The sequence below is a fragment of the Numida meleagris genome, chromosome 5 (genome assembly GCF_002078875.1).
Source record: "Numida meleagris isolate 19003 breed g44 Domestic line chromosome 5, NumMel1.0, whole genome shotgun sequence".
Classification (NCBI taxonomy): domain Eukaryota; kingdom Metazoa; phylum Chordata; class Aves; order Galliformes; family Numididae; genus Numida; species Numida meleagris.
Window position 1 is genome coordinate 56,034,845 of NC_034413.1, and position 25,720 is coordinate 56,060,564.

Below are 25,720 nucleotides of genomic sequence, written 5' to 3' on the forward strand. Positions count from 1 at the left end.
TGCGTATTTTAATATGCTTTTTTATTCTTTTTTTCATTTTCCATTTCAGCACATCTTTTTTTTTTCATGTGATTTGATTAAACTCAGCAAATTTCTCATGTTTTGGCACACTGTAGGAGCTAATTTTATAAATTCTCCTCCACCTTTCTTAAGACAGCATGTGAGAATTAAGATGTCTGGATATTCTTTTATTCGTGATTCTTTCACTTTTCAAGAAAGTGAGTTAACGAGTGAATTGTGTAAGCAACTCATTTCTGGAAACACAATTGATTACATATGGCATTCTTTTCATACAACGGCACCTAAAGCCACTACTTGCTTAAACTGAAGATCCATTAATTTTTTAAGTGTAATAATAGTAGTATCTTTGGAACTACATGGCAAAGTGAATAATTTCTGTTCCATATGAATGTTACCCCTCCTTTTCTTCCTTTTTTTAATCTCTAATGAAGAGTGATTTATTTTGATGTCTGCTGATTTCCTGCTCTGGGGAGGAGAGCATTCCTCTACATCCTTGACAGAGCTATATTTAAAGCCTGTTGTATTCTCCAGACACACAATAACATCATGTTCTTTTGAATTTCACAGTGCATTGTGTCTACTGAGATCAGTACAATTACATAATGTATACTCACGGCATGTAATTTAGAAGGCATCATACCCTGAAGGTTTATATACATTTTTATTTTGTTTGGTTTGCAGGAATGGTTCATGCTTTGAAACTTTTCTTCAGTGTTTTCACTGAGGTACTTATCAGCTAACACTGACAGCCACAAAAGCACAATAATTACACACTGGAAACCTAAGTGACAAAGCTTTGGCTTTTAGAAGATGCTGGTAGAACTTTGTTTCTTGAAGCTAACTCAGTTGCTTTGTTCTGCCTATCACTATGCAAACAGCAGAGAGAACCAAAAGCTGATTTTCACTGCAACCTATCCCTGCCTCCTATTAATCACACTGCAGTGTAGCCTTATTTTTAATCAAAATATAAAATTGTTTCAAGATACTCTTGCATTTAGATAAAGTTCCCGAGTTATTATATATTTTTTAAAATGCTATATTTTCACAGGCCAACTTCGCTCAACAGTGGCTTTTTCATTACTGCTTCCACATTTAGACGAGGTAGAAGTATAAATAAAAATGAGCTCCTTATGTATGAAGAAACAGGAAATTTATATTCAGTGTTCAGCAGTTGGATGCTACACGTGTTTGGAAAACTTCAGGCTTCAAAATTCATAGCTCTGGTTCAAAGGCAAATTCTAGCTGCTGTTGGTCCTCTTAGGTGAGAGGTTAAGACTTACTTCCTCCAAAACTAAATCAAAAGTCAAACCTATAATTATAATATAATTACCATGTAACAAACATTCAGTGGCTTCTATTTTAGGCTATGGTAGACTTGAAAAAATATAGATGTAAAAAACAAAAAAACAAAACAAAAAAAACCAACCCAACTCAAACCAAACAGAAAAAAAAAAAATCCCCACAATGTTAAAAGTGCAGCAGAAATGAATCTTCATAATATAGCAAACCAGGAAAAATAACTGTTCAAATAAAGAATCCTATAAAAACTGATCATCGTGTTGGTTTTACAAACCCCTATGCCCACAAGATGTCTTATTACCACAACACAGAATAGCTCAGCTAGAAACACCCAGAGCAGCACAACTGCAGCTGCACTAGTAGGAATGTACTGGTTTAGTAAGAACAGAACAGCTCCTAGATGGTACAGAACTTTTTTCATCAAAAAGGAAAACATGAATAACAAAGAAAAAAGGAAGTAAAACTGCTCAGAATAAGCAAGCTGCTAATTTGTCATTTACACAAATATATTTGGTCTTTGTGAGATGAGCAGAAAAATCCCCCTGCGCTGGTGCCCCTGTAGCACAGAGCAGCCCTGGTTTTGCCCACTGGCACCTTTGCCTTCATAGGCAGGAATGTAAATCTGCTGTAAGGGCCTAGTGTGGCCTAGCCACACGTTCTGGAGCCCATGAGCCTGTTCTGAAGCTCTGGACTCAAAACAGTCACCAGATACTCCTGAAGAGACTGAGACAGGCCAGAGTGGCCAAATTTTCAAAACCTACTTCCTAATGAGCTTCTCTCCCAAAATCTGAGCTCCTCTGAAAGCTGCTGCTCCCCTGAGGTCCATGGCAGCGGCCTGAGGGCTGGAGGCCTCCTGCCTTCTGAAGGCAGGTTGCCTGTTACACGTGGAGCAAACCCTCCTTCCCACGTGCTGCTTTGAGTGCTTCCATCATTGCTCAGCTCCTTCTCGCACACCACCCAAGCCCAGCATTTGTTTCTAGCCCTGCACCATGACTGAGGCGGGCATGGTGGCATCAAGGCCAAGGGAGGTGCGAGTGACCCAGTTGTACTCCAGCATGATGTGTTTGTGTTTACACATTGATGTATATGTGCCTATACTGATTTGTCTGCTGTGAACGCAGAACAATGCAGAAACCTGCCTATGCTGATGACAACTGAGCTGTGAGCAGATTCCATTTTCAACCCCAAGCTTCTCCTTTCACCTTTCCCCCACTGCTCAGAGCTTCCGTAAGACCGAACCTCTCCTGAAGGAGGGGAGTTCCCAAGAGCGTTCCGCTGAAAGACAAAAATGCAAAAAATGGAATAAGGAAATTACTTTTCCCCATGTCAAAAATGCCTTGAGTTGACAAGCTGGCCGAGCTGAACCCAAGCCTGAGTAAAGTCTGCGTCCGTGGAGATGTGCTGCAGCAGAGCAGCGCGCTGATGAAGAACAGCGCTCTCAGCGGCTTCCTGCCCCAGCGTCCTTGTGCCACATGGCTCTCTCTAGGATAAGTGAACCGGAGCGCGGGGAGCGAACGCGCTGACAGCCTACAAGCGGGACACGCGCGGCCCTGCTCGTGTGGGACGCGGGGCTCCCGGCTGTCCGTCCCCCCCCCGAGCCGGCCCCATCGACCCGACGCTGGAGGGCCCCGCGGCCCCTCCGCGCGCCCCCGCCCCGCGCCTCTCCCGCCTCCCGCGGGGTGGGGTCGCTGCTCTGCCCTCCCCGGGGCAGGGCTGGGCTGTGCTCGGCGGGGCCGGTCCCCCGGCGCGGAGAGGAGCGGCTGGGCGTCGCGCCGTGCCAGGCCGGGCCGGGCCGGGCCGAGCCGTGTCAAGCCGGGGCGATGCTGGGCGTGCGGCTCCTGGCGTGCTGCCTGCTGCTGGGCGGCCGCAGCCTGCCGCGGGGCGACGCCGCCCTCAGCCGCGACGAGCTGCCCTCCCTTCGGAGTGAGTGACGGCCGCGGGGTGACCCTTCGGGAGGGGGGGGCGCTTCTCCGGCCCGCGGCCGCGCGTGGGGTGCTCGTCCCTGCTGCGGGGTGGAGGCGGCCAGACTTTCCGCTTGGGGTCCTGCGGGTATGAGTGCGGGGATTCGGCAGGGAGAGGGGCCGAGAGCAGCTCCGGAGCCGTGCCATGCCGCCTCGTGCTCGGCGGTGGTGCTGCTGCCCTCTGGTTTCACGGCACCTGGTCCAGAAGCTCATGCAGATGTTTTCCACACTCCTAGTAAATTCCCGTTGTTTTCCTTATTGTTACACCAGCAATTCTCACTGCTTTTTGGGGGGGTAAGGAAGTGGGAGGTGAGGAGGAAGGAAGTGGAGATAACTTGTGCTCCTAGCTCTATTATGCCTTATTCGTGGTGGTAAACATGAGTGCCGGGAACTTGGAGGTGCCTGCTCAGCTCCCTGCTCTGCACTTGCAGATTCTGGCACTTGTGTGCCGTCACCTGGTCTTTGTATGGGCTGTCGGAGGGAAGCATTTCCAAAGGGAAATGTCATGTGCTGAAGTGCAGGGTTTAGGATTCACTCCTTGGGCCCTCTGGGGCTTGCAAGCTCACCTCCTGGTTATTCACACACAGGGTTGCTTCAGTTGTCTCCTTGTCATGCTTCAGCTGGGTTATTTGTGAGATCTGTATAAAAATTATCTTTTGTCAGCAGTCATTGCAGCTCTTAAGAATCTTACAGATAAGAGCATGCAGATGCTTTCTCGAGGGTTCTCAAACTGTCATAGAATCACAGAATGTTTTGGGTTGCAAGGGACCTTAACGAACATTCATTTCCAACCACCCCTGTCATGTGCTGGTTGCCACCCACCAGATCAGGCTGCCCAGGGCCCCATCCAGCCTGGCCTTGAATGCTTCCAGGGATGGGGCATCCGCAGCTTCTCTGGGCAGCCTGCCCCAGGGCCTCACCGCATTCTGAGTAAAGAATTTCCTCCTAACACCTAACCTAAACCTCCCTTCTTTTAGCTTAAAACGGCCCCCTCCTCCTTTGTCCTATCACCATATGGTCATTTAAAAAGTTGGTCTCCCTCCTGTTCGTAAGCTTCCCTCAAGTACTGGAAGGCTGCAGTGAGATTTCCCCAGACCCTTCACTTCTCCAGACTGAACAAGCCCAGCTCCCTCAGCCTTTCTTTGTAGGAGGAGGTGCTCCAGCCCTCCGATCATCTTCATGGCCTTCCCTGGACCTCCCTGAACAGATCGGTGTCTCTTGTCCTGGGGACCCCAGGCCTGGCTGCAATACCAGAGATGGGACTCAAGAGAGCAGAGCATAGAGGGACAATGACTCCTCGCCCTGCTGCCACCCCTCTGTTGATGCAGCCCAGGCTGCTGTTGGCCTTCAGGGCTGCAAGAGCACACTGCTGGCTCATGTCCAGCTTTTTGTCCACCAGGACCCCCAAGTCCTTTTCCACTCTCAATGAGTTCTTCTCTCAGTCTGTACACGTATCTGGGATTGCCCAGGCCCCAGCACAACACCTTGCATTTAGCCTTGTTGAACCTCATTAGGTTCACATACGCCCACTTTTAAAGCTTGTCCAGGTCCCTCTCGATGGCATCTCTTTCCTTCTTTTGTATCAACTGCTCAACTCAGTGTAATCAGCAAACTTGCTGAGGATGTAGCTGATCCCAGCATCCATATCATTGGTAAAGAAGTTGAGGAGCACTGGTCCCAAAATAGATCCCTGGCGGACACCACTTGTCACTGGCCTCCACCTGGACATAGAGCCATTTACCACGGCCCTCTGGCTGCAGCCATCCAGCCAATTCTTTATACACTGAGTAGGCCAACCTTCAAATCTACCTCTCTCCAGTTTAGAGATAAGGATGTGGTGTGGAACCATGTCAAAGGCCTTTCAGAAATGCAAATAAATGACATTAATTGTTTTTCTCTTGTTATCTGATGGTGTCACTCCATCATAGGAGGCCATCAGATTGGTCAGGCACAATCTGCCCTTTTTGAAGCCATGCTGACTGTCTCAAATCACTTCCTTGTGGTATATGTTCTTCATCTCTGGGTTGTTTGTTGTTGTTGTTCGCCACACACTCAGGATGCTGAAACATAGGAATTTGTATAAGAACTTTATTTAAGCGTGAATTCCAGTATCATGATGAATTAACCTCATTAATCAGTGTTTACTGGTGTTAATGACTTCCACTTAGCTGGCAAATTAAGAGTATAATTTTCTTGGTTGGTGAAGATAAGGCTGCTGTAGGAACCTAGCACGAGAAATAATACTGCTCTCTGACGTTCTCCGTGCTTGTGGATAGAGGCTGTGTTGCCTGGGTGGCCCGTGGAGGATTGGGTTGGACAAAAGTATGAAGCACAAGCTGTACAACATCATTGAAAATACAAAAGCAAACCACCTTGGGTATCTGTCACAGTGTCGCATACCATTGACAGAGCTGGCAGAATGACCTGTGTGCTCTGTATGTCTGAGTGCTCATGGGCTCAGTGCAGAATCTGCAACCAAACACCGCACTGTAACCTATATCCTGCTTGTTGCGTGTACCATATGCTGGTGAGCTCTTTTCTGTCTGTCTGTCATGCAGTGCTGTCCTGCTGCTGGCCAAGGCCTTTCTTTTGGTGAGCTGCACCCAAACTACAGAGGCCGAACCTGGGCACAGCATCTGGGTGGGCTTCTGCTTCTCATACTTCAGATGTGGAATTTTTGTTATTTGTTATTACTGCTTCAAGATGTTAGGGGTAGTAAATTACAGCAGATAGAAAGCACGCATGGTAGAAATCATTCATGCAAGATTTCATGGCAAAACGGAGATGCTACAATCTCCTGAAGCATAAAATCTTGCCTGTAGTGTGAGAGGAGCTCCATGGGTTAACTGTCACTGTATTTCAGAAGAAACCAAATCGCTGAGCTGTTACAGAGTTGTATTTTGCTGATTTCCAGTTCCTCAGTTTTTCTCCTTTTCAGTCTATATGCTCAGCTAGGCATTTCTTCAGAAGACCTTAAACAGCTGACTTTTTACATGCTTACAACGTGATGTCACAGAGTTCAGTGAGTTTCTATTTGATTCCAAGAAAGCTGAGATGTCAGGCTAACCCCGCACGTGTGCTGCGGTCCCGGCTGGTCACGTGTAGCTGAACAACATACACTGGCTCTTGGGATTGAGATAAATCCTGCCTTTGCTATATCATATTTACAATACAAAATATGTTTTATGCCTCTGTTGTTGCAGACAGTGAGGAATGAGCACGGCAATTTCCTCTTAAATTTTTTAACCTTTACCGTAATTGGAATCTCCAGTCCACCACAGAGGATTGTTTTGCAGCTCACAGCATGACTTGCTGGGACACTTAAACCTGTACTGCATTACTTACTATTTCTTGGCGAATGGCATCTTAATGCTTCAAGTGTGACTGATGTTTTTGAGAGCCATGTGTTTTCGGATGACCAGCTTGAGATTTATTGTCCTAGCCTCACATTTGTGATCTGTCAGATGGTCCGCATGTTTGCAAATGGCAGTAAATTTAGATCAGTACTGTTATTTTTGGAAGTGTCAGTTATTCTGATGGATATTTTCTGCCTTCTTCATAAATAACTAAAGGATTTGTCTTCCAATACTATTTGATCATCTGCATCATTCTACAGAATGAGAGACTGTTGCTTTTTTTTTTTTTTTCCCCTGTACAGATAAAGGGATATTTATTATCCAAAGTTCAGACTCCAACTTGTGCATCAAAGTGGACACAGCTGGACTGGTTCTGGAAGACTGCAGTCAGCTCTCCAAACACATGCTATGGAAATGGGTATCCAACCGTCGTCTTTTCAACATAGGCAGAAGTACCTGTCTAGGACTGAACATCAGTAGACCAGAACAGCCATTGACTATGCTTGAATGTGATTCAGATCAGTACTCATTATGGTGGAATTGTGATGGCAGAGCGCTGGTTGGTGTAGCAGAGTACAAATTAGCTGTTGAAAACAGCAAACATATTGTAGCCAAAAAAGAATCTGATTATCAATGGATACAGTACATGTCCTACGATGAAGACCTGTGTGAACATCCTTTCCAAGGTAAAAATAAAATATTATCATATAAATGTGTACAGAAAAATTTTCAGAACTAGTTTTGAAGGAACATCTGGTTAATATGCATCAGGTTAATGAGTACGCTGCATAATTCACTTTCTCTTCATCTATGACATGGACCCTCCCAACAGCCCTAGTATCTCTGCAAACCAGGAAATGCCCATTTCAAATGCTCTATCAGATAACAAGCTGAACTAAGGATTTGCTGTCCCTCAGCTCTCATTGTCAAATAAAACCAGAGAGAGGTATGGGGTTTGGAATTCAGATCTCTGACCATCACCTGCAGTTGCAGTGTGCATTAATCAAAGGCTTGCAGCATTCAGCACCTGGACTCTGAACATGCCAAACTTTGGATCAGAGATCAGGCTTGTGATTAATCATCTTGTACAGCTAGTGAAGGCACAGAAGTGTAAGTCAGGATCCAGACCTGCAGACCTTAGCAGTGTTCCAGGAACAAGGACTAAGATAAGCTCATTTTCCATGAACTGCCACGGACAGGCACACCCTGACCCCTTCCTCAACTTCTCGTACAGCATTTCTTCAGAAGGATGACCTAATGTTTGCTCAGCATGTCTCTGACTGGAGCTCTTGATTCTTACCATTTGAAAGTGGCTTTGGGGTTGTGCAGCTCTGGGTCTCGGTGGTTTCCTCTTTAGGTGCAGCTGGGCTTGGCCCCTCCTCCCTGCCAGTTGGTTCCTTTGGGAGCTGCAATGCCTTGGAAGCACGGTAGCATCCAGCTTCTTCTCTGAAACCTAGCAGGGTCTGTGCTTAAGACCAGATAGAAAACATTTAAAACCATGAAGAGCCCTACACATTTGCTACGTACATTCAGCGATGTGGAAGTAGGTCTGGTCTGGACCTAGAACTGCAACATCCAGGAGTTTCAGGGCCAAAATAAAGGAGTGCCTTGGCAAAGCCTCTCTCACTTCCATTTTTTTGTTTTCTTCCTTCCACTTCAGCACATGCAGATAAGTACAAGGCAGCCTGTTAGCCCACCAGGGTGAGGAGATCCCTGCCTTCAAAACATGATGCATTAATCATGGTGAGAGGACTGTAGCTGGCAAATTTATTTTCTTGCCAGGAAGGAGATAATTTCCTGCAGCTAGCAGCATGATAGCAGACAGAGGTGCAAGCCTCATTTCTTGTAATCCATTTTCTTTGTATTGTCTGTTATATCAGAAGGTTTTGAAGGGAATTTACTATCCATGAACTGCATTTTTCGTATGTGTGCAGCCAGGCATTAACTCTGGAAACATCTGGGAAGCTGGGAGCGTAACTGTCCCCTGTAGTCAGAGGACTTCGATCTTTAGCATTTCAACATGGGATCTTTGACAAGCAATTTTGTTCCAAGTGTGGCTGTGGTTCTCTGACCTTTCCTAGAAGCACGTGCTCTGGGGTTAAGGCAATACCGTGGTAATGCTGTTACAGCCTGCAGTTGCACTTGATTCTCTCAGTACTCAAAATACAGTAGGGCAATATTTAACATATTTTACGAGGCATTAATTGATGTGACGACAAAAGTATGTAAGATAAGTGCTTTAGTTAGATTATTTTTCTCCCTGGTATAAAGATTTCTTTAAAACAGTTTATTTAATATTCCTTTGTCTTTCACATTTTCTTTTCCATAGAATGACAATAAGAATGGAAAAAACATTAGAATTCAGTTTAAATAAGAGTGGGAGGAGCAGGGGAAATTATACTAGATTGTTAATCTGCCCTATACTAGGAAATAAAAAATCAGCAGAGCTTGCGTCTGAGCACATCCAGATTCTGCTAACTACAGATTTAAATGCACATTTTATATGATAATTGCTCTGTTCTTGTAGTTTTCTTTAATTGTAGTAAGTTATGAGAATGTGCCCTGTTTCATGGTGATAAATTTAATCAACTCAACGTTTCCAGATTCTGCTTACTGAAGTTATGCTGCTCATACTTGTGTTAATGTTGTGGTATTGTTTATGAATTCAAATTAGAAATTAACCTAAGATATTTACATTTAATTATTGCTGTTAAAAACAGAAATAGTGAAATATGGGAGAGAAAAAATCTTTGTGAATGTGTTCTTTTAATCTCTACATTTCATTTATTACAGAAACATACACCTTGCTGGGAAATTCCTTTGGTTTCCCATGTGTTTTTCCATTTAAGTATAACAACAAGTGGTATTACGAATGTACCAGAGATGGAAGGGAGTTTGAGTGGTGTGCCACGACAAGTCACTATGAACAAGTTCAAAAATGGGGGTTTTGCCCTAGTGCTGGTAAGGCGTTGCTTGTTTTTGCTTTCATTTTTTGTTTAAACTCCTAGAGTATTTGCGATCTTTATTAATAATTGTAGGTCATGCTTTGTTTTGGATTACAAGGTTACTTCCCTTCTGTTAGGGGGAATGAATGTCTCTTTAAAAAAAAGTAAGAGGAGACTGTAGCAGACTTGATCGTCATTTGCCTTGTTTGGCCTTTGGAGACCCAAGTTCTCATCCCAAAAGCACAGTTCCAGAGGGGGAGCAAAGAGATGCCAGGTGCTCACTGCTTTGTGCTGCCCTCTGACCGTGCCCTGCAGCTGAGCCACATCTCTCTCTGCCATCACTATGCAGAAGAAGGATTGCTCCTGCAAAAGGACATTCTGCTTTTGACTGCATTACATCTTTTACATTCCTTTTAATCCAGGCACTCTTTGGATACTTATGTTTTGGGCCTAAAACACTTGGAAGCAGATTTTTGAAGATACTTGCTGTCTGAAAAATTTTAATATATAGCGTTCATGAATATTAAATATTGCAAATAGCAGCTTGTAGATTATTCCATAAATAAGCAAAATATTACCTTCTGTTAATAGAGTGGTTTGGAAAAGCTCTCCTAGCTCAGCCTGTGTCTCAGATATCTGTTCCAAAGCATGCTGTAAACATCTGGAAATGTGATTTCATAATGGGAATTTCCAAGGAACCATTGTATTAGAGGGTATTTTCAGCCTTGCTTACATTTTGTAATTATAGTACCTTTAATCTCTTGAGTACCAGGTAGAAGGAGACTGCTCCATCACGTAGTTGGGTGAGGCACTCATCACCTATTACATATCAGCTTGTGGAAGGAAGGATCAGCTGGTGTGAATTAAAGTGTGGCTCTGCTGGCATCATGGGAGCTGTGAAAATCACCACCAGATGTAGAGCAGCTCCTGAGGATTTGTCGGCCTCCTGGGAAATGGAGTGGTGTTTTGTTCAGTTAATGCCCTATTTCTGCACTTACTTTAACAAAGGGACCCTGGAGGAGTTGACAATCATACTTCCGTTGAGATGCTACTGTTGTTAATTAAATAAATTGCTGATAGTGCTGTACTTCTTATAGTCTTGTTGCTGTTGGTGATGAATCTGTTTCCAAGCAGAGCATGGCTGCGGCATGTTTTGGAAGGAGAACCCGGCCACGCATACGTGCTACCAGTTCAACCCGTCAGCTGTGCTGTCATGGCACGAGGCGCGGGCAGTCTGCCAGGCACAGGGAGGAGACCTGCTCAGCATCACCAGCCCCGAGGAGCAGAGCTACCTCAGCAACCTGAGCCGTGAGTAGGCCCCATAGGAAGGAGCGCTTGAACTGTGCTGTGAAAGGTGGCTTCAGGTTCCTTCCCATTACTGCTGGTCTTCAATGGCAGGATATAGGCTGACAGGAAGTTTTTAAGATCATTTCATTAGCTTTTTGATATGTATACAGGCTGCGGAGGGAGTGGAAATTTTTTGGTTTGTGTCTCATGGCAGGCTGAGTCAGGCCAGCATTTCTGCAGCCGTGTGTTACAGATATAACTTGTAAGGTCAGCAGCAGCTTACAAAGAATGGGCAGCTTTTGAAGGGGTGCAGACCTTTGAGTTTATTCCTCCTCAGCTCTGTGTTGATTAACAAAGTAATAGGACAGAAAGAACAGTCTGAGCTTTCTGGAAACCAATGTGAAATTTTGTTTTATTTTGATTGTAGCAAGAAGTATATCTATACCTGTAGATATTTTAAGAGATGGGGAATGCGTGGAGTATAATTTTGTCTACTTTCTCTGTCCTAGGACAGTTAAATGCAACAGATACTGTGCTGTGGACAGGCCTGAATCGACTGGAGGAAGGTGCTGGCTGGCAGTGGTCGGATGGAGCGCCGCTGGTGTTTGTCAACTGGGGAGCAAGTACTTGGTGTTCCTCTTGGATTTGTTATAGCAGTGTCATTGCATGCTCTCTGCATCTGCAGCTTGAGAGTGCTGCTCCTACAGCTACATTTGAAAAGTGAAACAAGTGAATCAGTATAACTTTCTGTTCAAGTATTTATTCATGCTCACGAACTAAAGCCTCTTCTAGGGATGGGGCATCTGCTGAGATGCATCTGTTCAAAGCATTCATGATCTAGGCCTTCTGTCTCCTGGTTTTAAGGGTTTTTTGAGATTCCAGTTGCATATTTAAAAACTACGATCTACTTTGTTACAAGGAGTTTTAATTTGTTTACATTAGCATGTACTTAAGGTGAGCTATGAGACTTGGTTTGCTGCATTTTGAGGTCTGTCCTCCAGCAGATTTAACACTGACACCAGAACTTGTTTCAGCCTCACATGTGACAGCAGCAGCCAACACTTACGGAAAGATTGCCACATGTGGTAGTTAATGTTCAGCTGTCCATAGCACGCGTGTTACACTGCTGGAAGTTTGAGTGTGCAGTGCTGCTTATAAATTCATTCAGTAAGCATACAGAGCCATTTTACAAGAATAGACTTTTTGTAATTGTGTGTTTCTCAAAAAATGTGTTTGCAGATGTTTCCGAGGACCGTTCTAGTGAAAATCATTGTGCAGTGATGAGTTCAAAATTGAAATATGGCTGGAAAAGTTACTTATGTGAATCTGCATTGCCTTATGTATGCAAGAAATATTTAAATGAGACAGAGGATGAAACACTGGGTAAGTCTTTCAATGTTAGCGTGTTAATGTGTCCTTTTTGTGAATATGGAAAGAGAACAAGAGGACGCTGGCTGAATATAAAGTCATCAGAACAGAATCTTAGCTGCAGTGAATGTATGGGTTTGCAAGTTGAAGTTGAATGCCTTTTACCTTAACTGAAGTGGTAACAGTTTCTTCTGCTCAAATGCAGTCCTGGACAACACCTTGAGAATTTTGAAACTGACACATCATTTTAAAATGCATAGCATTTAATTGATTCCTTACATTGTCAGGGGGTTACAGAATGCTCTTTCTCTGTATTTCAATACAGCCACAATTTTGAGTTTGAAAGTAGCCTTAGAATGGAAGTTAAAAATGGAAGCTGAAAGTTAAGCTTAGAATGGAATTAACCAATTGCCCACAGAGGATAAAGTTGCATAAATGCTGCTCTAAATTTGCAGCTATTTTTAAGACATGCCATGCTTTTCTTATACCAAAAAAGAATTGTGCATGTATTTTTAAAATTGTTAATATAATCACAGAATCACAGAATTGTAGGGGTTGAAAGGGGCCTCTAGAAATCGAGTCCAACCCCAATGCAAGGCAGGTCCCCTACAGCAGGCTGCACAGATAGGCGTCCAGGTGGGTCTTGAACATCTCCAGAGAAGGAGAATACTGGTATATAGAATGCCTCAGATTCCCATTCTGTGGGAAACTTAAACAAAGAATTGTGTTTATTAGGATGTTAAACTCTGTTTTGATAAAAACAGATTAGTTCAACTTTTTCCTGATAAATTAGAAGTTTCCTTGCCTGTTTCAGGTAATGAAACGGGACTTACCCACACTCTTTACAGGTTTTATATCTGAAAAAGTTTCAGCTGGTTTTGGATCAGGCCCAAAGGCAATAAGGAAATGCAACAAGTTTTAAACTGAATAACAGTTCTATTAATGTGTTTGTACTAGTCCAGCAACCTAAATGGTTGAGTCATAGAATAAGGTGGGAAAAAATTCTGTAGGTGATGTTCCATAGAGCATGTGTTTTGTCCTCCTTGGGATGACTCTGTTTTCAGCATTTGAAGATAAAAAAATAGTTCTGCCTGCATTATAAACACAGCACAACCTTGGTAATTCTATCTAATATACTCTAACTTTGTGTGGTTACTTAAAAGATACATGGAAGTATTATGCCACTCGTTGTGATGCTGGCTGGTACCCCTACAATCGCAACTGCTACAGACTTCATAAAGAGGAGAAGAGCTGGAACGATGCTTTGATCTCATGCCAAAGTGACAGCAGCGGGCTCATTAGTATATCCTCCATGGCAGATGCAGAGCTGTTGCATAACTTGCTTCAGCGTGGTGAGTTTTGGGAGTTAAAGTGTGCAATGTTTCTTGAAGTGTTTTGTGATGCTCTTCTGTGCAGCCATCGAACATCGTTAGCCTACATTATGTGACACACACAAATGTTGTTTACAGAAGAGGGAAGTGTGATATGTGCTCCTTCTAGGAGTCTTAAAAATGTAAAGCATCACCTTCTCCAATAAACACAATAAAGAAATTAATCAACATGTTGGAACACGGCAAGAAACTGTATGCTGCCCTTGGTGTTTCAGGAGTACATCACACCCAGGCTTTTGTGAGATTGCTGCTTGCACTTTGAGAGTGTGGCGTTTGCATCAGAGCATGCTGTGCAAATGGCAAGGAGCAGTTATAGCAGAAGTCAGAGATTTCCCTGGTGAAACAGGGTCAGTTTTCACTGACGTTACCACACTTCTCGTGACCCTTCAGCAGTCTGCCTTTTGTCTTTTCCTGTTGTTGGCTGGTTCTGTGCAAACTGCTGCAAAATACCCAATGATTGTCCTTATACAAGAATTGTGATTAGAAGCAACAATTCAGAATGTCTTTTGCTTTGCAGGTTGGCCTTGTCCATGCTGCAAAGTGGTTAACTGTTAGTAGATTCCTCTTTGAAGGGTGCCGTATGTACAGAAGCAGTTGTTGGTCCATGTTGTCTGAAGAGGTGGCGTAATTACAGGAGGAACTTACTGAACCAAAGCTCTTAGGTGCAGCAATAACAAGAGATCTGTTGTAATAAAAGCAAAGTGGTGTGAATATTTTGTGCATGCAGCTGACATCCTGGTCCTGGCAGATCTGCATGGTTTGGCCATGAGTTCTAGCTGCCCTGAGCTGGGGGCACAGTGAGGTGTTCTATCAACTCTCTGTCTCCTCAGGTTAGCTGTGGTTGCATGATGGGACCTTGTCCTGGAATTACTGGACATGGTCTCTCACACTACTCATCCTCTCTGCTATTCTATCTGTCTTTCTCTGGAAGATTAACCACTGTCATGTTCCTCACTGCTGTTAGCAACCCCCATAGAGTGCTAATACCTTTTTTTTTCTGGAGGTGCTGTCTGTAGTAGATAGGCATAATTGTTCTCAACAAGTCTGCTGCTGATATTTCAGCCCACCATTATCTTCCTGTCCAGGAGAAGGGCATCTGTGCCTGAAAGCTCATCTACTTTTACTAGCTGTAGAAGTTAGTCAGATAAGGCATTATGTCAAACTGTAAGGCTTCTCTTTCATGTGTTCACCAACCACTGTGGCTGTAGCTGCACTCTCACAGGAACGTACAATCATGGCTCTGAGAAATCCTAAAGCTGAGTGTGCCATGGAAGATAATAAAAAGAAATATTTCCCTTCCATATCAGGCTTTCTGCCTCATGCAAACTTCAAGAGCATATGCTCTTGATTTCTATTTTTCAGAGTTTCCAGGTATATTATTGCATATGCATTGCATATTGCATGCTTTTGAAACCAGTAAAGTTCATATAGAATTTTTTTTTCCTGAAATAAAGTAATTCTTACTGAAATCTGATGAGTAATTTTAATAGTAGTGTTGATATTACAGGAACAATGGGTGTATTTTCTTCATCATTAAAATATATTTTATTCTTTTACAGAAAATGTAACTGAAACGTGGATTGGATTATATAGTAGTAACATCCCCGTTGTTTTTGAGTGGTCAGATGGCACCCCAGTGAAGTTCTCCAACTGGCACAGCCAAGAACCTAATACCTTTCAAAGAAAAGGACAGCTGTGTGTTTCAGCACAAGGACCTGTAAGTTTCCTTTTCTTGCTGAAAGAACAAGACAGTCACTTTTATTTTAGTTGATAATAATTTATTTTCTCACTGTGCATATTTTTGTAAATCACGGCCTACTGTATGAATTTGTCTTTTTATTCCTAATATATTCAAGTTGTGATAAATGCAGTGTGGCTTTTAGGAACTAATACAATTTGCGCTGCTGATGCACAGAAAAAAATAATCATCAATTTTTGAGCTTATGTTCAATAAAAACACTACATACATAAAGCTTACGAAGTGGAAGCTAGCCAATACTAGTAGGTATTTTGATAAAGGAAAGAAATGTAAAATCCAAGTAGTAGTGCAAATTATAGTTTATGACTCATCAGTTCCAGTCTTTAAAGCTTCAGATTCATATTCTGAAAAATGGTCAACTGTATCAATTTTATGTTGCTTTCAGTATTTGTAACTTCTGTGAAGTACCTTTCAAAAACAGGTACTGGTCTAGCCCTGCATAAAACTATGGAAGTTAACAGCAGTAAGATTGACCTCCAAAGCAGTCATGTGATGTAAGACTGGCAGTAATTTTCCGATAAGCTTAGATTACATCCTGTCAGACTGTAACTCATGGCACTGGCAATTTTGTTTTCTTAATTCAGTCATAAACTTACTTTACTTTTAAAATCTACAATACTTAAATTTTTAAGACCTGACTTAGATAAGTCCTGTCCAAGTGTGGAAACTGTATCAAAAAGTTTTTGTTGTCTCTTCAGTAGTGAGTCCAAGGTGCAGTGTTTAATTCATGGGAAAGATAAGACAACTACAGTGACCTGAAAAAGTCAGCTCCCATCAGAAGCACAAAATAGGACTTTGGTAAAACTTTGGTTTCAGATGCACTAAGCCATATTTTACTAATTTTGCAAGCGTAAGCAAACAAAATCATTTAATAGGAAGTAGTGGAAAAGGATTCAAGGTTCAATGATGTGGAAAAGGTTCAAAGTAGTGAAAAAGAATTCAAGATTCAAGATACAATGCTTGAAGCATTGTTTTCCATACATGTCCAGTAGTGATAGAAGTCTAAAAATTATATTGTACAAACTTTGTAGTTTTTCGAGTAAGGTCTGCTCAGATGTAAAGATTAATTTCATAAAATACTACAATAGATAGGAAGAAGGTTATTATATGATTCCGAAAGGTAAGTACTCTGGCATGCCCATGGTTTTAATTAATTAAAATGCATTACATCCAAGGGAGTGATTTAAGAAGACAACCTCTTTTGTATGATTGTCAGCAGGACTTTTCAAATTAGTGTTGTTAAAAAGAAGTGATCCATATAAAGGTAAATAAAGGAATAGAGTGAGGAAAAACTAGTCTGCTACTTGTTTTTATTAAAAAGTTAAAAAGGAAGAGAAACCGTGTAATCTAATTTCTTTGTGTGTGTGTGTATATATATGCACAAGAACACGAGTATGTAAAGAATACAGGTTTTTTTTTTTTTCCTTTTCTCTCCATCCCCTCTCCCTGTTCCTTAGAAAGGACATTGGAAAGTTAAAAAATGTGAAGACAAGTATTTCTACATTTGTAAAAAAGCAGGAGAATTTAACAGTGTTTCTTCTGACGTAGAATCGAGTTGTCTAGAGGTAAGAAATTTTGTGGGAGTTTTTTGTTTGTTTTGGAACCTTTCTGATAAAATTATATGGGAATCCTCTAAATGTAGATGGAGAATATATAGATGTGAGTAGGTAGGTAGATAATACTGAAGGCATGCATGTTTTGCTGGGAAAATCTAATTGCCTTGAAAATATGTAAACTAAAATTTAAGGTAAGATTAAAAGCTTTCCCAGGATGCCTCTCATGGCTCATTGTGTTGTCAGCAGTTGCGACCCACGTTCCTATTTTTTTCTAGATCAAAAGTGAAAACCCTTTTGTACGCCATCTGTGCAAATAATGGCTGTTATATGATGCCTCAACCCACACATGGTTTTCATACATTTAAAAGGAATGTCAGAGTGAAAAACAATCAGTTTCATTGACGTGGAGAATGAACTCTTCCACTCGTACATTAGCATTCCTTTTACTTTCAAACAGAAGTGGGAAGGAGCACAACCGTCTAAATAGGGCATTACAATAGGTTTTCAGGCTTTTAGGCATTATATTTTGCTGGTAATAGGCAAGACATAGACATTTAGGGTGATTGGTTCATTTGGAGCAATATATTTTATTGCTTGAGAATTCTATGTGTTAAAAGTGTGAAGAAAAATTAGTGATTCTGACTGTGAAAAAATGTGCAGAGCATCAGGATTTCCAGTTGTAGTTAGGAGCTGACAGCACTTGAGCTTTCAGTACCTCAGAGGAGTGAGACTCAAGAGCCATTGGTCTTAAGTAGCTTGGTGTGCTCTGGCAAGCTTCCTATTCAGGATAAATTTCTGCTTGTTGATGTTCCACACCTTCTAAAAACATACACTGAACCCTCTTAATAGTCCCTTGATTTCTATAGATTTCTTTCTAATGTGAAAAGGTCATGTTCATTTAATCCAAAGAGGTCAGTTCTAACCTTACTGACAGTTGCATTTTATTTCAAATATTTTGTCTTGTTATTGGCCTAATTTTCCAGGTCAGCTCCAGCTCTTTATTCCATGCAGTTATCCTTTTTTTTTTTCTTTTTTTTTCTGTTGCTAGTCTACCCTATATGTACAGAATTGCTATTGGTGTTTCTCACATTTGATCTTTTGCTTTGTTAGCCTCCTACTGTCATTCGTATTTAAGGGCTGGTAGACTCTTAGAGAGCTTTGGCCTCAGGCACAGTTGTTTGTTTTTACAAAGTTTTATAGACTTATCTGTTATTACTGAGCTTTTATCTCATGTTGATTTTATGACTTGTACATCACTAACTTTAAAATTTTCTGTGATTCTGCTGAGTGGAGTTTTTGCAGTATATCCATATCAAGTTACAGCAGAAACCTACACTTCTGTCTTTCAAAGACACAAAAAGTGCTAAGCACTGTCTTCCCTTAGCAGGTCAACTATTCTTTTTTCTTAGTTGGCAGGGTATTAGTGACAATAAATATTTCATTGCAAAGGTCAGATTCTCTAGGCAGTTTTAGACATTTTCTTTAAACCAGCTTTTGAAACAGACTGCGGAGCTGTCACCTGCTTGACAATCAAATTGGGAGCTTCTGTGTATGGGGCTGAGAGTATTGGTGCTGGTGACTTGCCTCAATCTTCTACACTTTAACTGGTGCATCAAAAGATAACAGTATAGGACTAAATTGTACATTGGTCTTTATGACTGTTGTAGCAAAACAGAACTGAACTTTTAAGAAGATAATTGCTAACAGAGCTGTAAAACCTTGTGAAGAGCTGGACAGCTGCTCAGAATAGGGGTCCATCCAGCCTCATGTTCTGGCTCCCACTGGTGGCCATGAGTGATGTCTGGGGAAGAGCAGAACAGGGTAAACGTGAATAACACTTCTCCCAGTTTCCCTTGACCTCCGGCCTTTTGGGGGATTTCCTGAGCCTTTTACGATCTGTGTATCTTACAGTGCACACTGGATTTCCCCTCTGCAAATGCTTGTCCAATTTTCCCTTGAACTCATGGGAATTCTTTGCATTCGCTACATTTGTGAATAGGTCTGTAAATTTGCTACCCTTTGTGTGGAAAATTGTCATCTTCCACATTCAATCCATCTCCTGCTTACTTAGCTTCTTATATTGTCCCCAGAATCTCACACTGGAGTAGTAATCTGCCTTCACTGCACTCAGCATTTTTTACATGTCCCTAAGGCATCTCTTTTCTCCAGGCTGAAGAGTCAAAGCTTGCTTAGTTATTATTCATGTGGAAACAACTCCTTACATTTGATCATCGTTGTTGCACTTCTTTTCTAATATGCTTTTTAGAGACTGGGGGCCGCAACTCCAAAAAAACAGCAAAAAGGACAGAATTACTTTATCTGTTCTCTCCATCCTTATAATTCTTCATATTTGATTTTACTTATTGTCTCATCTGGTGCTTTCATGGAACATTACCCCCAAATGTCAATCCTGCAATGTAGGAGCGAGTTAGTTGTCCCTCAAGCCACGTGTGAAACAATTTGGTGGGGGCAGGAGGGGTCTCCGTGTGCATCACTTCCTGTTTATCTGCACTGAATGCAATTTTATTGACAGATTACTCAGCCTTTAAAGTTCAGAATTTCTCAACTTGCGCTTGCCCTTAATGCAAGCTTACCATCTTCCAGTCACTCCACAATTATTATTTTTAATAAAGATTAGTGTCAGATTTCTTTTCTCCAGACTTGAGGCACAAAAAAGCTTTCAGACGAAGGTTATGCACTGCCATTTGTTCCCAATTAAAATTTCCAAGAGGTTAGGATGTCTGTGTTTGCTTTGTTTGGTGCAATGCACTTGTTTGCCGGAGAACTTCCAGCCAGAGGGAACAAAAGCTTGGCCGTTTCTCACCTGCTCTCCTGCAGAGTACTGGAGTGGCTGCAGACCAGATGAGGTGGTTTGTTGTTCTGACTGTTTGTACCTCAATCTCTCCCCCAGTTAATTCAATTTCTGACCTCTCTACCCTGCCAAAAAGAGCAGGGCATGAGTTAATGAGAAGGGGAAATTTGCTGAATGGCTAAGAATGTCAAGAGAGTTGAACAAGGAGGAAATGCACTGAGGCCATGAGTACACTATGTGCAAGAGGGGCTTTTTTGTCAGTACTTGAACCTTTCCCTCTCCAATACTCCCTGCTTTTACATCACCATCAAAACACCAGCTGCCATGCTCTGTCTTGTCACCACTTGCAGAACCACTGCATGGAAGAGCCTCCTCACCCACTGGTCTCTCTTTCCCTCCCTGGGGAAGCCCCAACTTGTTGGTGCACAGACAGGGAAGATTTTCAACCCAGGTTTGCTTATTTCTGTTGGCAAAGCCTACGTCTGAGCATGCATATGTGGTGTTCTCAGGTGAAGCCACAGGAACTGGTATTACAGTGCCTGGTCATCTGCCAGGCACTGAAGGAGGATGACAGTAAACAGCAGCAGAGCTGTGTTCAGGCTTCCCAGCATGCTCTTGACAGCAATTAAACCCATTCCTAAGCAAAAGTTGATGTCTTCTGGTGCTGGTTCCCTGTTGTGCCTCTTTGTGAGCTCCTTTATGGGAGAGGTAGAGCAGCACTAGCTGGTTGTCTTTTCTATGTGGCTTCAAGACAGGCTGTACAGAGGTGGTTATCCCCTTAGTCTGCTGGTTATTTCAAATGTGCGGGCAGGAACACCAGGCAGGTACGTCATGGGTGGGCACTGGTGCAGGCAGAACTCCCACAGGGCCTAGTGTAGTCCTCTGGACAACCAGAGGTGGATGACAAGAAGAGATTAATAATGAGAAGCGAGGCAAACTGGACTCTGACGCTGTGTTCTGGCTCACTGGATAAACCACGAACATGCGTAATTTTAATTCTGTATTATCAGAATATGATGATTGCTGTTCTTTTAAAATTTTGAAAAGGAAGAAGATTGCTGAGGAGAAGTGAATAACTGGGGGGAACTGCTGCATGAAAGGGCAGCATGTTTCTGGAGTAAATATTTCCATTTTCACGTGAAGAAAAAGAGCAGCTGTAACTTTTTTTTTTTTAGCAACTTAATTGAATGTGGCAGGGCAGTGTTTACCTTGTACTTCAGGTGTTCAATATCAGCAATGAGTTAACAGAGCTATAAACCATTGAGTTCTACTACATACTTTGTGCCAAAGAGATGGCTGGGAGGCTTGGCATACATCCCCTAAGTCAGTAAAGCAATGTTCAAAGTGTAATATGGAAAAAAAGAAACGCGGAGGAAGTGCCTTAAAGTTGCCCACATCTTTGCTATACCCATTAAAGATGCTGTTATGTGTGTATTAAACCATTTTTGCACATTTTAAGGATTTAAACTTCCTTTTGTTAAGTTCACCCACCTCTTAGTGATCTTGATGGGAACTGCTCTGGAGCCATGGTAGAAAGGAAGAGGGCTGTAGGGTTGTGAGTGATGGACAAACGGGGATCAAATTTTTAACATCTATATACTATATAATAATCTGTAAAAAAAAAATGTTCATTTCTTTTAAGGGATGGGAAAGACATGGTGGATATTGTTACAAAATCGACAGTACCCCTCGAAGTTTTGAACATGCTTCCAGTGGTTATTTCTGCCCATCTGCACTTGTATCAGTTACAAACAGGTAGTTAATCCTATCAGACAGCGTGAAGATGCTTCTAACAAGAGCTATTCTAACTTCAGAGAGTGTTGCATGGCAAAAGATTTTACCATTATGAAATAATGTTTGCGTGAGAATTGAGCATAATTACTAACATTGGCTAGAAAAAAAAGGTGTGTTTTACTTTAATTGACAATAATTTTAATAAAAAGCAATTTTAAGTCTAATTTAGATTTATAGCAATGCCCACACATGAGCATGCAGGAATCTAAACAAAACACTTTATACAGAGCTATGTAACATCTTCAAGAAATTTTATTATTGTACTTGGAAAACTATACTGAAAAATTACAGTATATTTAACTTTTATAATCAAAATACATAAAATTTTAAACCAGATCAGATAATGTTTTATGAATCTTTCTATGTAGTTTCACATTTACATGAATCTTCAGCAAATAGGGGGAGAGAGTAAGTGTTTGAAAAGCATCTGACGTCCATCTACCCTTGCTTTTTTTCTGTCTACCTCTATTCCAGCTTCAGCAAAGCTTTCTTCTTTGCACATGTCCAGATGCTTGGGTTTTCTCTAATCTGTTCATGATTTACTCTATATGTTGCATTCCCATTACAGAAAGACTACATACATATTTAAACCTACATGTATTTATTATTGAAAAAAAAAACCAACACAAAACAACATCAAAAAAAGCAAAAAAAGAAAAAAGACGTACTGGAAATGCAAAGCCAGGCCCTGAACCAGTGATTGAGCACCTGGTGGGAAGGCAGGGCCAACCCAGGGGAGCTCAGGTGCATGCAATGCCCCTGAGTGACTGGAAGGGGTGGAGCCAGGATCCACCTCTTCCCAGACCTCATTTAAGGGTTGGCAGTGCAGGTAAGGGTATCTTGCTGGAGATCCTTGCCTACTTGAGGCATTCCGAAGTTAAGCAGATTTTCTTCCTTTGTTTCTTTGTCTACGGCTGCTGCACTTGAGCAAATCCTCACTTGCTGCAGCCTGGGACCTTGCTGCTCTGCTGCCATTTGCTGCGCTTTCCATTGCATTACACCCATCCATTTAGGATAGAAGTACTGTAACCACTAGCAATCAGTTGGTGATAGCTAAAAACTTGATGAAAAGGCCAGCTACCCAACATAAAGATTTAAAGTAGTGGGAATTTGGCTTGCTGGGTGATCTCAGGATTGTGCACAGTGAATGCAGTAGTATATTGCAGTGCATCAATAATATTTACAAGAAGGATGAGGAACAAATTCTGCGTAGCTAAGCATTTACAGCTCAAACTTCACAGGGAGCTAAGGGCATGCTGCATGTCACTGGGAGCATGTGTTCTGTATTTTTGTTTGTTTTTATTTTATTTTTGCAGAGCGTAGCTATTACTGTTTATTATGTTAGTTTCCAATTCCAATGTTGGAGCAGCAAAGGAAGCTAGTTGTTAGTTTTTGTATAATGCTATACCAATTATATCTGAATAAATTACATTAAAGTGACAAAGGGATTACTGTGTGCAGCATTTATTACTTGAAAAAATCTAATGTCTCACACAACATTAATGAAGAAATTTGAGAATGTAAAAGCGATTCCTTCTGCAGTCAGAGCAGCTCAGACCAGCTGGTGCTTGGAGTTTTTCAGCTCTGATTTCTTAGTGCTATTTTGTGTGTTCAGTTCTAATAAGATACTTCTGTGCAAAGCTTCTGCTTTTCTTTATTCTGCACCTTTTTGTGACCCTGCCACCTTTTCTCCTTCATACAAAGCTTTCCTAATTTATATCTGTTCATCACAAATGTATTCTGTTTTAACATCTTGTAGCGTAAGCATTGAGCTTAGGAGATCTCTATCTGCTGTTCCTCGAATGTGCCCTAATGCTGGAAAAAAAGAGAAAGGAGGAAAAGTTACGCTATGCTACAAACTGATGTGTGACAGAGTTCTGTAAAGAAAATTAAGTGCTTTCTAGATAATTTTCTTGGCTAATTTAAGTCATTTTATGAGACCTACTCATCAAAATGCCAGGTGACCTATTCTATACTAATAAGCATTTCATCTTGATTGTTTTATTAGGTTTGAGCAAGCTTTTATTACCAGCATGATCCGTAGCATGGTAAAATCTGAGAGAACTTATTTTTGGATAGGACTGCAAGACCTTAACAACACAGGAGAATACTTTTGGCTAATGACAGATGGGAAGAATCGCTCTGTAAGCTACACAAACTGGAACAAGCACCAGCCACGTGAGTCATATGCTGAATTAAAAAAAAAAAAAAAAAATTGGCCTGTGGGGAGCAACGTGCTCCCACTGCAGTTTGCAGTTCTGCGTTTTTTGTGAAGAAGAGGGCAGAGGTTGTCTTACATGCGTTTTTGGCAATAAGGACACTGCGTATAGTGGCTTAATTCTTCCCTTTCACTTTGCTGATACTTGGTTTGCTGTTAGATTTTGTTTAGTGGTAATCGGAAGGAAAGCTTTCCAAGAAGTGAAAAAATGAAATAGCAGGTTAATACGTAGAACATTTGAAAATTGATTCAAATGTGGCCAGTGATGCTGTGGCCAAACTTTTGGGTCATTGGATAACTTCTTCATCCTTTGAAACGTCAACCTCTTAAGGATACCTGAGAATGCAGGCATTTAAAAAAAAAAAAAAGATGCTATTTCACTAATTGCTTCTGAGGTTCTCTCTACATTTGTTCCTTTACTGCCGCGGTTCACTAAAGTACTGTTTTAAAACAGATCTTATTTTCTGCATTTCCTGAAAGGAATCTTTTGTTACGTTTCATTTTACAAGCTCATGTTAGCCAAAACATGTTTACAACCTGATCGCTGGCCACAGAATTTGCTACCTTTGAAGGCTCATCAAGAGTTTACCTAGAACTCAATGTCTGTGAAACAATCACTTCACCAAAAATTCAAATGCTTTATTCACTGCTTGCTTGCACACTTTAGGTCGTTCTGGAGGATGCGTAGCAATGCGAGGGCAGGACCCTGTTGGTTACTGGGAGGTAAAAAGCTGTAAGAACTTCAAAGCAATGTCACTGTGCAAGCAAAAAATCAATTCTTACGAAGAACCTGAACTTACTTTTCAAAGACACTTGAGTTCCTGCTACTTTGGATGGGAATCAGAAGGCAATCTACTCAACTGCTACAAGGTAATTGGCAGATGTGTTTCGTATTTTTCAGGTTTTACCTTGTTTTAGGAGTACAGTGTTCCTAAAGTATTTAGCTAAAGCGTTATGTTTTCCACTCGGCAAACAGAAATTGTTTCCATCCTTCAGTGGCATTTTAAAGTGAATGAAATTCTTAAGTCTTGAATCAGAACTATGCTTGAAGTATAAGCCTTTATTGTAGAAAAAACTGCAAGTAATATTTGGTTTTTATGGGCTTTTGAAACAATTGCTCTCCAAAATCAACCGTGTTTACAACAGTGTTTATTTTATTGCAGATATTTCACAGAGAGAAAGTTCTGATGAAAAGAACGTGGAGTGAAGCAGAAACGTTATGCCAAGATTTTGGAGCGCATCTTGCCAGTTTTTCCCATGTCTATGAAGAGACTTTTTTAAACAATTTATTATATACAATTTTTGATAGGTAAATATACTTTAGTAATGTTAACAAGGGTTATCTTAAGCATATTAATCTGTAAAAATAACTTATGACCTAAGGCATGTTCTTTAATAGTGTCTGAGGAAGACTGCTGTTGACTAACATGAACTTAGAAATGGGTGGGAAGAAGTGTAATAGCAACACTGCAATGTGACTCTTTTTGAAGATGGTCTTTGTAGTAGGCGTCAAATGACTCTTAATGTCAAAGTGTTGTTCCTGTGAGTTAACGTTCCCTGTTGAACTAGAGGTTGTCCAATTTGAATCCTATTTCAAACAAGTTCCTCTTAAAATACAATTTAACATTTTAGTAACAGAAGCAGTTTACAGCAAGGAAACGAAGATGTTAATAAATGCATTACGGTATGATATAATGAGTTAAAAATGAATATGGGTGTTTGTACTACTTAAAAGAAAAATAATCTGTGAAATAGCTAAGGAAAGAGTTTATTAGAAGTATTTCTCTGTTTCCATCACAGGACAGAAGACAGACAGTTCTGGATTGGATTTAATAAAAGAAACCCATTTTCTGGAGGGACGTGGCAGTGGTCTGACACAACACCTGTAAGTACCTGTACACTGTGTGTTTCAAAAACCTCTCAAGTCTAAGTTCCCCAAAATAAATCGTGTGA

General features: G+C 41.4%; 1 protein-coding gene across 1 annotated transcript in view; it reads left to right on the forward strand.

Moving 5' to 3' along the window:
- Positions 3,054-25,720, forward strand: part of PLA2R1 (phospholipase A2 receptor 1) — a 52,526-nt gene continuing 29,859 nt past the window's right edge. Inside the window, exons 1-14 of the mRNA XM_021398721.1 lie at positions 3,054-3,243; positions 6,940-7,323; positions 9,431-9,598; positions 10,717-10,890; positions 11,379-11,492; positions 12,109-12,252; positions 13,401-13,589; positions 15,188-15,345; positions 16,845-16,952; positions 21,398-21,510; positions 23,558-23,727; positions 24,435-24,637; positions 24,931-25,076; positions 25,568-25,652. Coding sequence (XP_021254396.1) covers positions 3,141-3,243; positions 6,940-7,323; positions 9,431-9,598; positions 10,717-10,890; positions 11,379-11,492; positions 12,109-12,252; positions 13,401-13,589; positions 15,188-15,345; positions 16,845-16,952; positions 21,398-21,510; positions 23,558-23,727; positions 24,435-24,637; positions 24,931-25,076; positions 25,568-25,652 — 2,259 coding nt within the window. The 5' untranslated portion in view covers positions 3,054-3,140. The remainder of the gene's footprint in view (positions 3,244-6,939; positions 7,324-9,430; positions 9,599-10,716; positions 10,891-11,378; positions 11,493-12,108; positions 12,253-13,400; positions 13,590-15,187; positions 15,346-16,844; positions 16,953-21,397; positions 21,511-23,557; positions 23,728-24,434; positions 24,638-24,930; positions 25,077-25,567; positions 25,653-25,720) is intronic.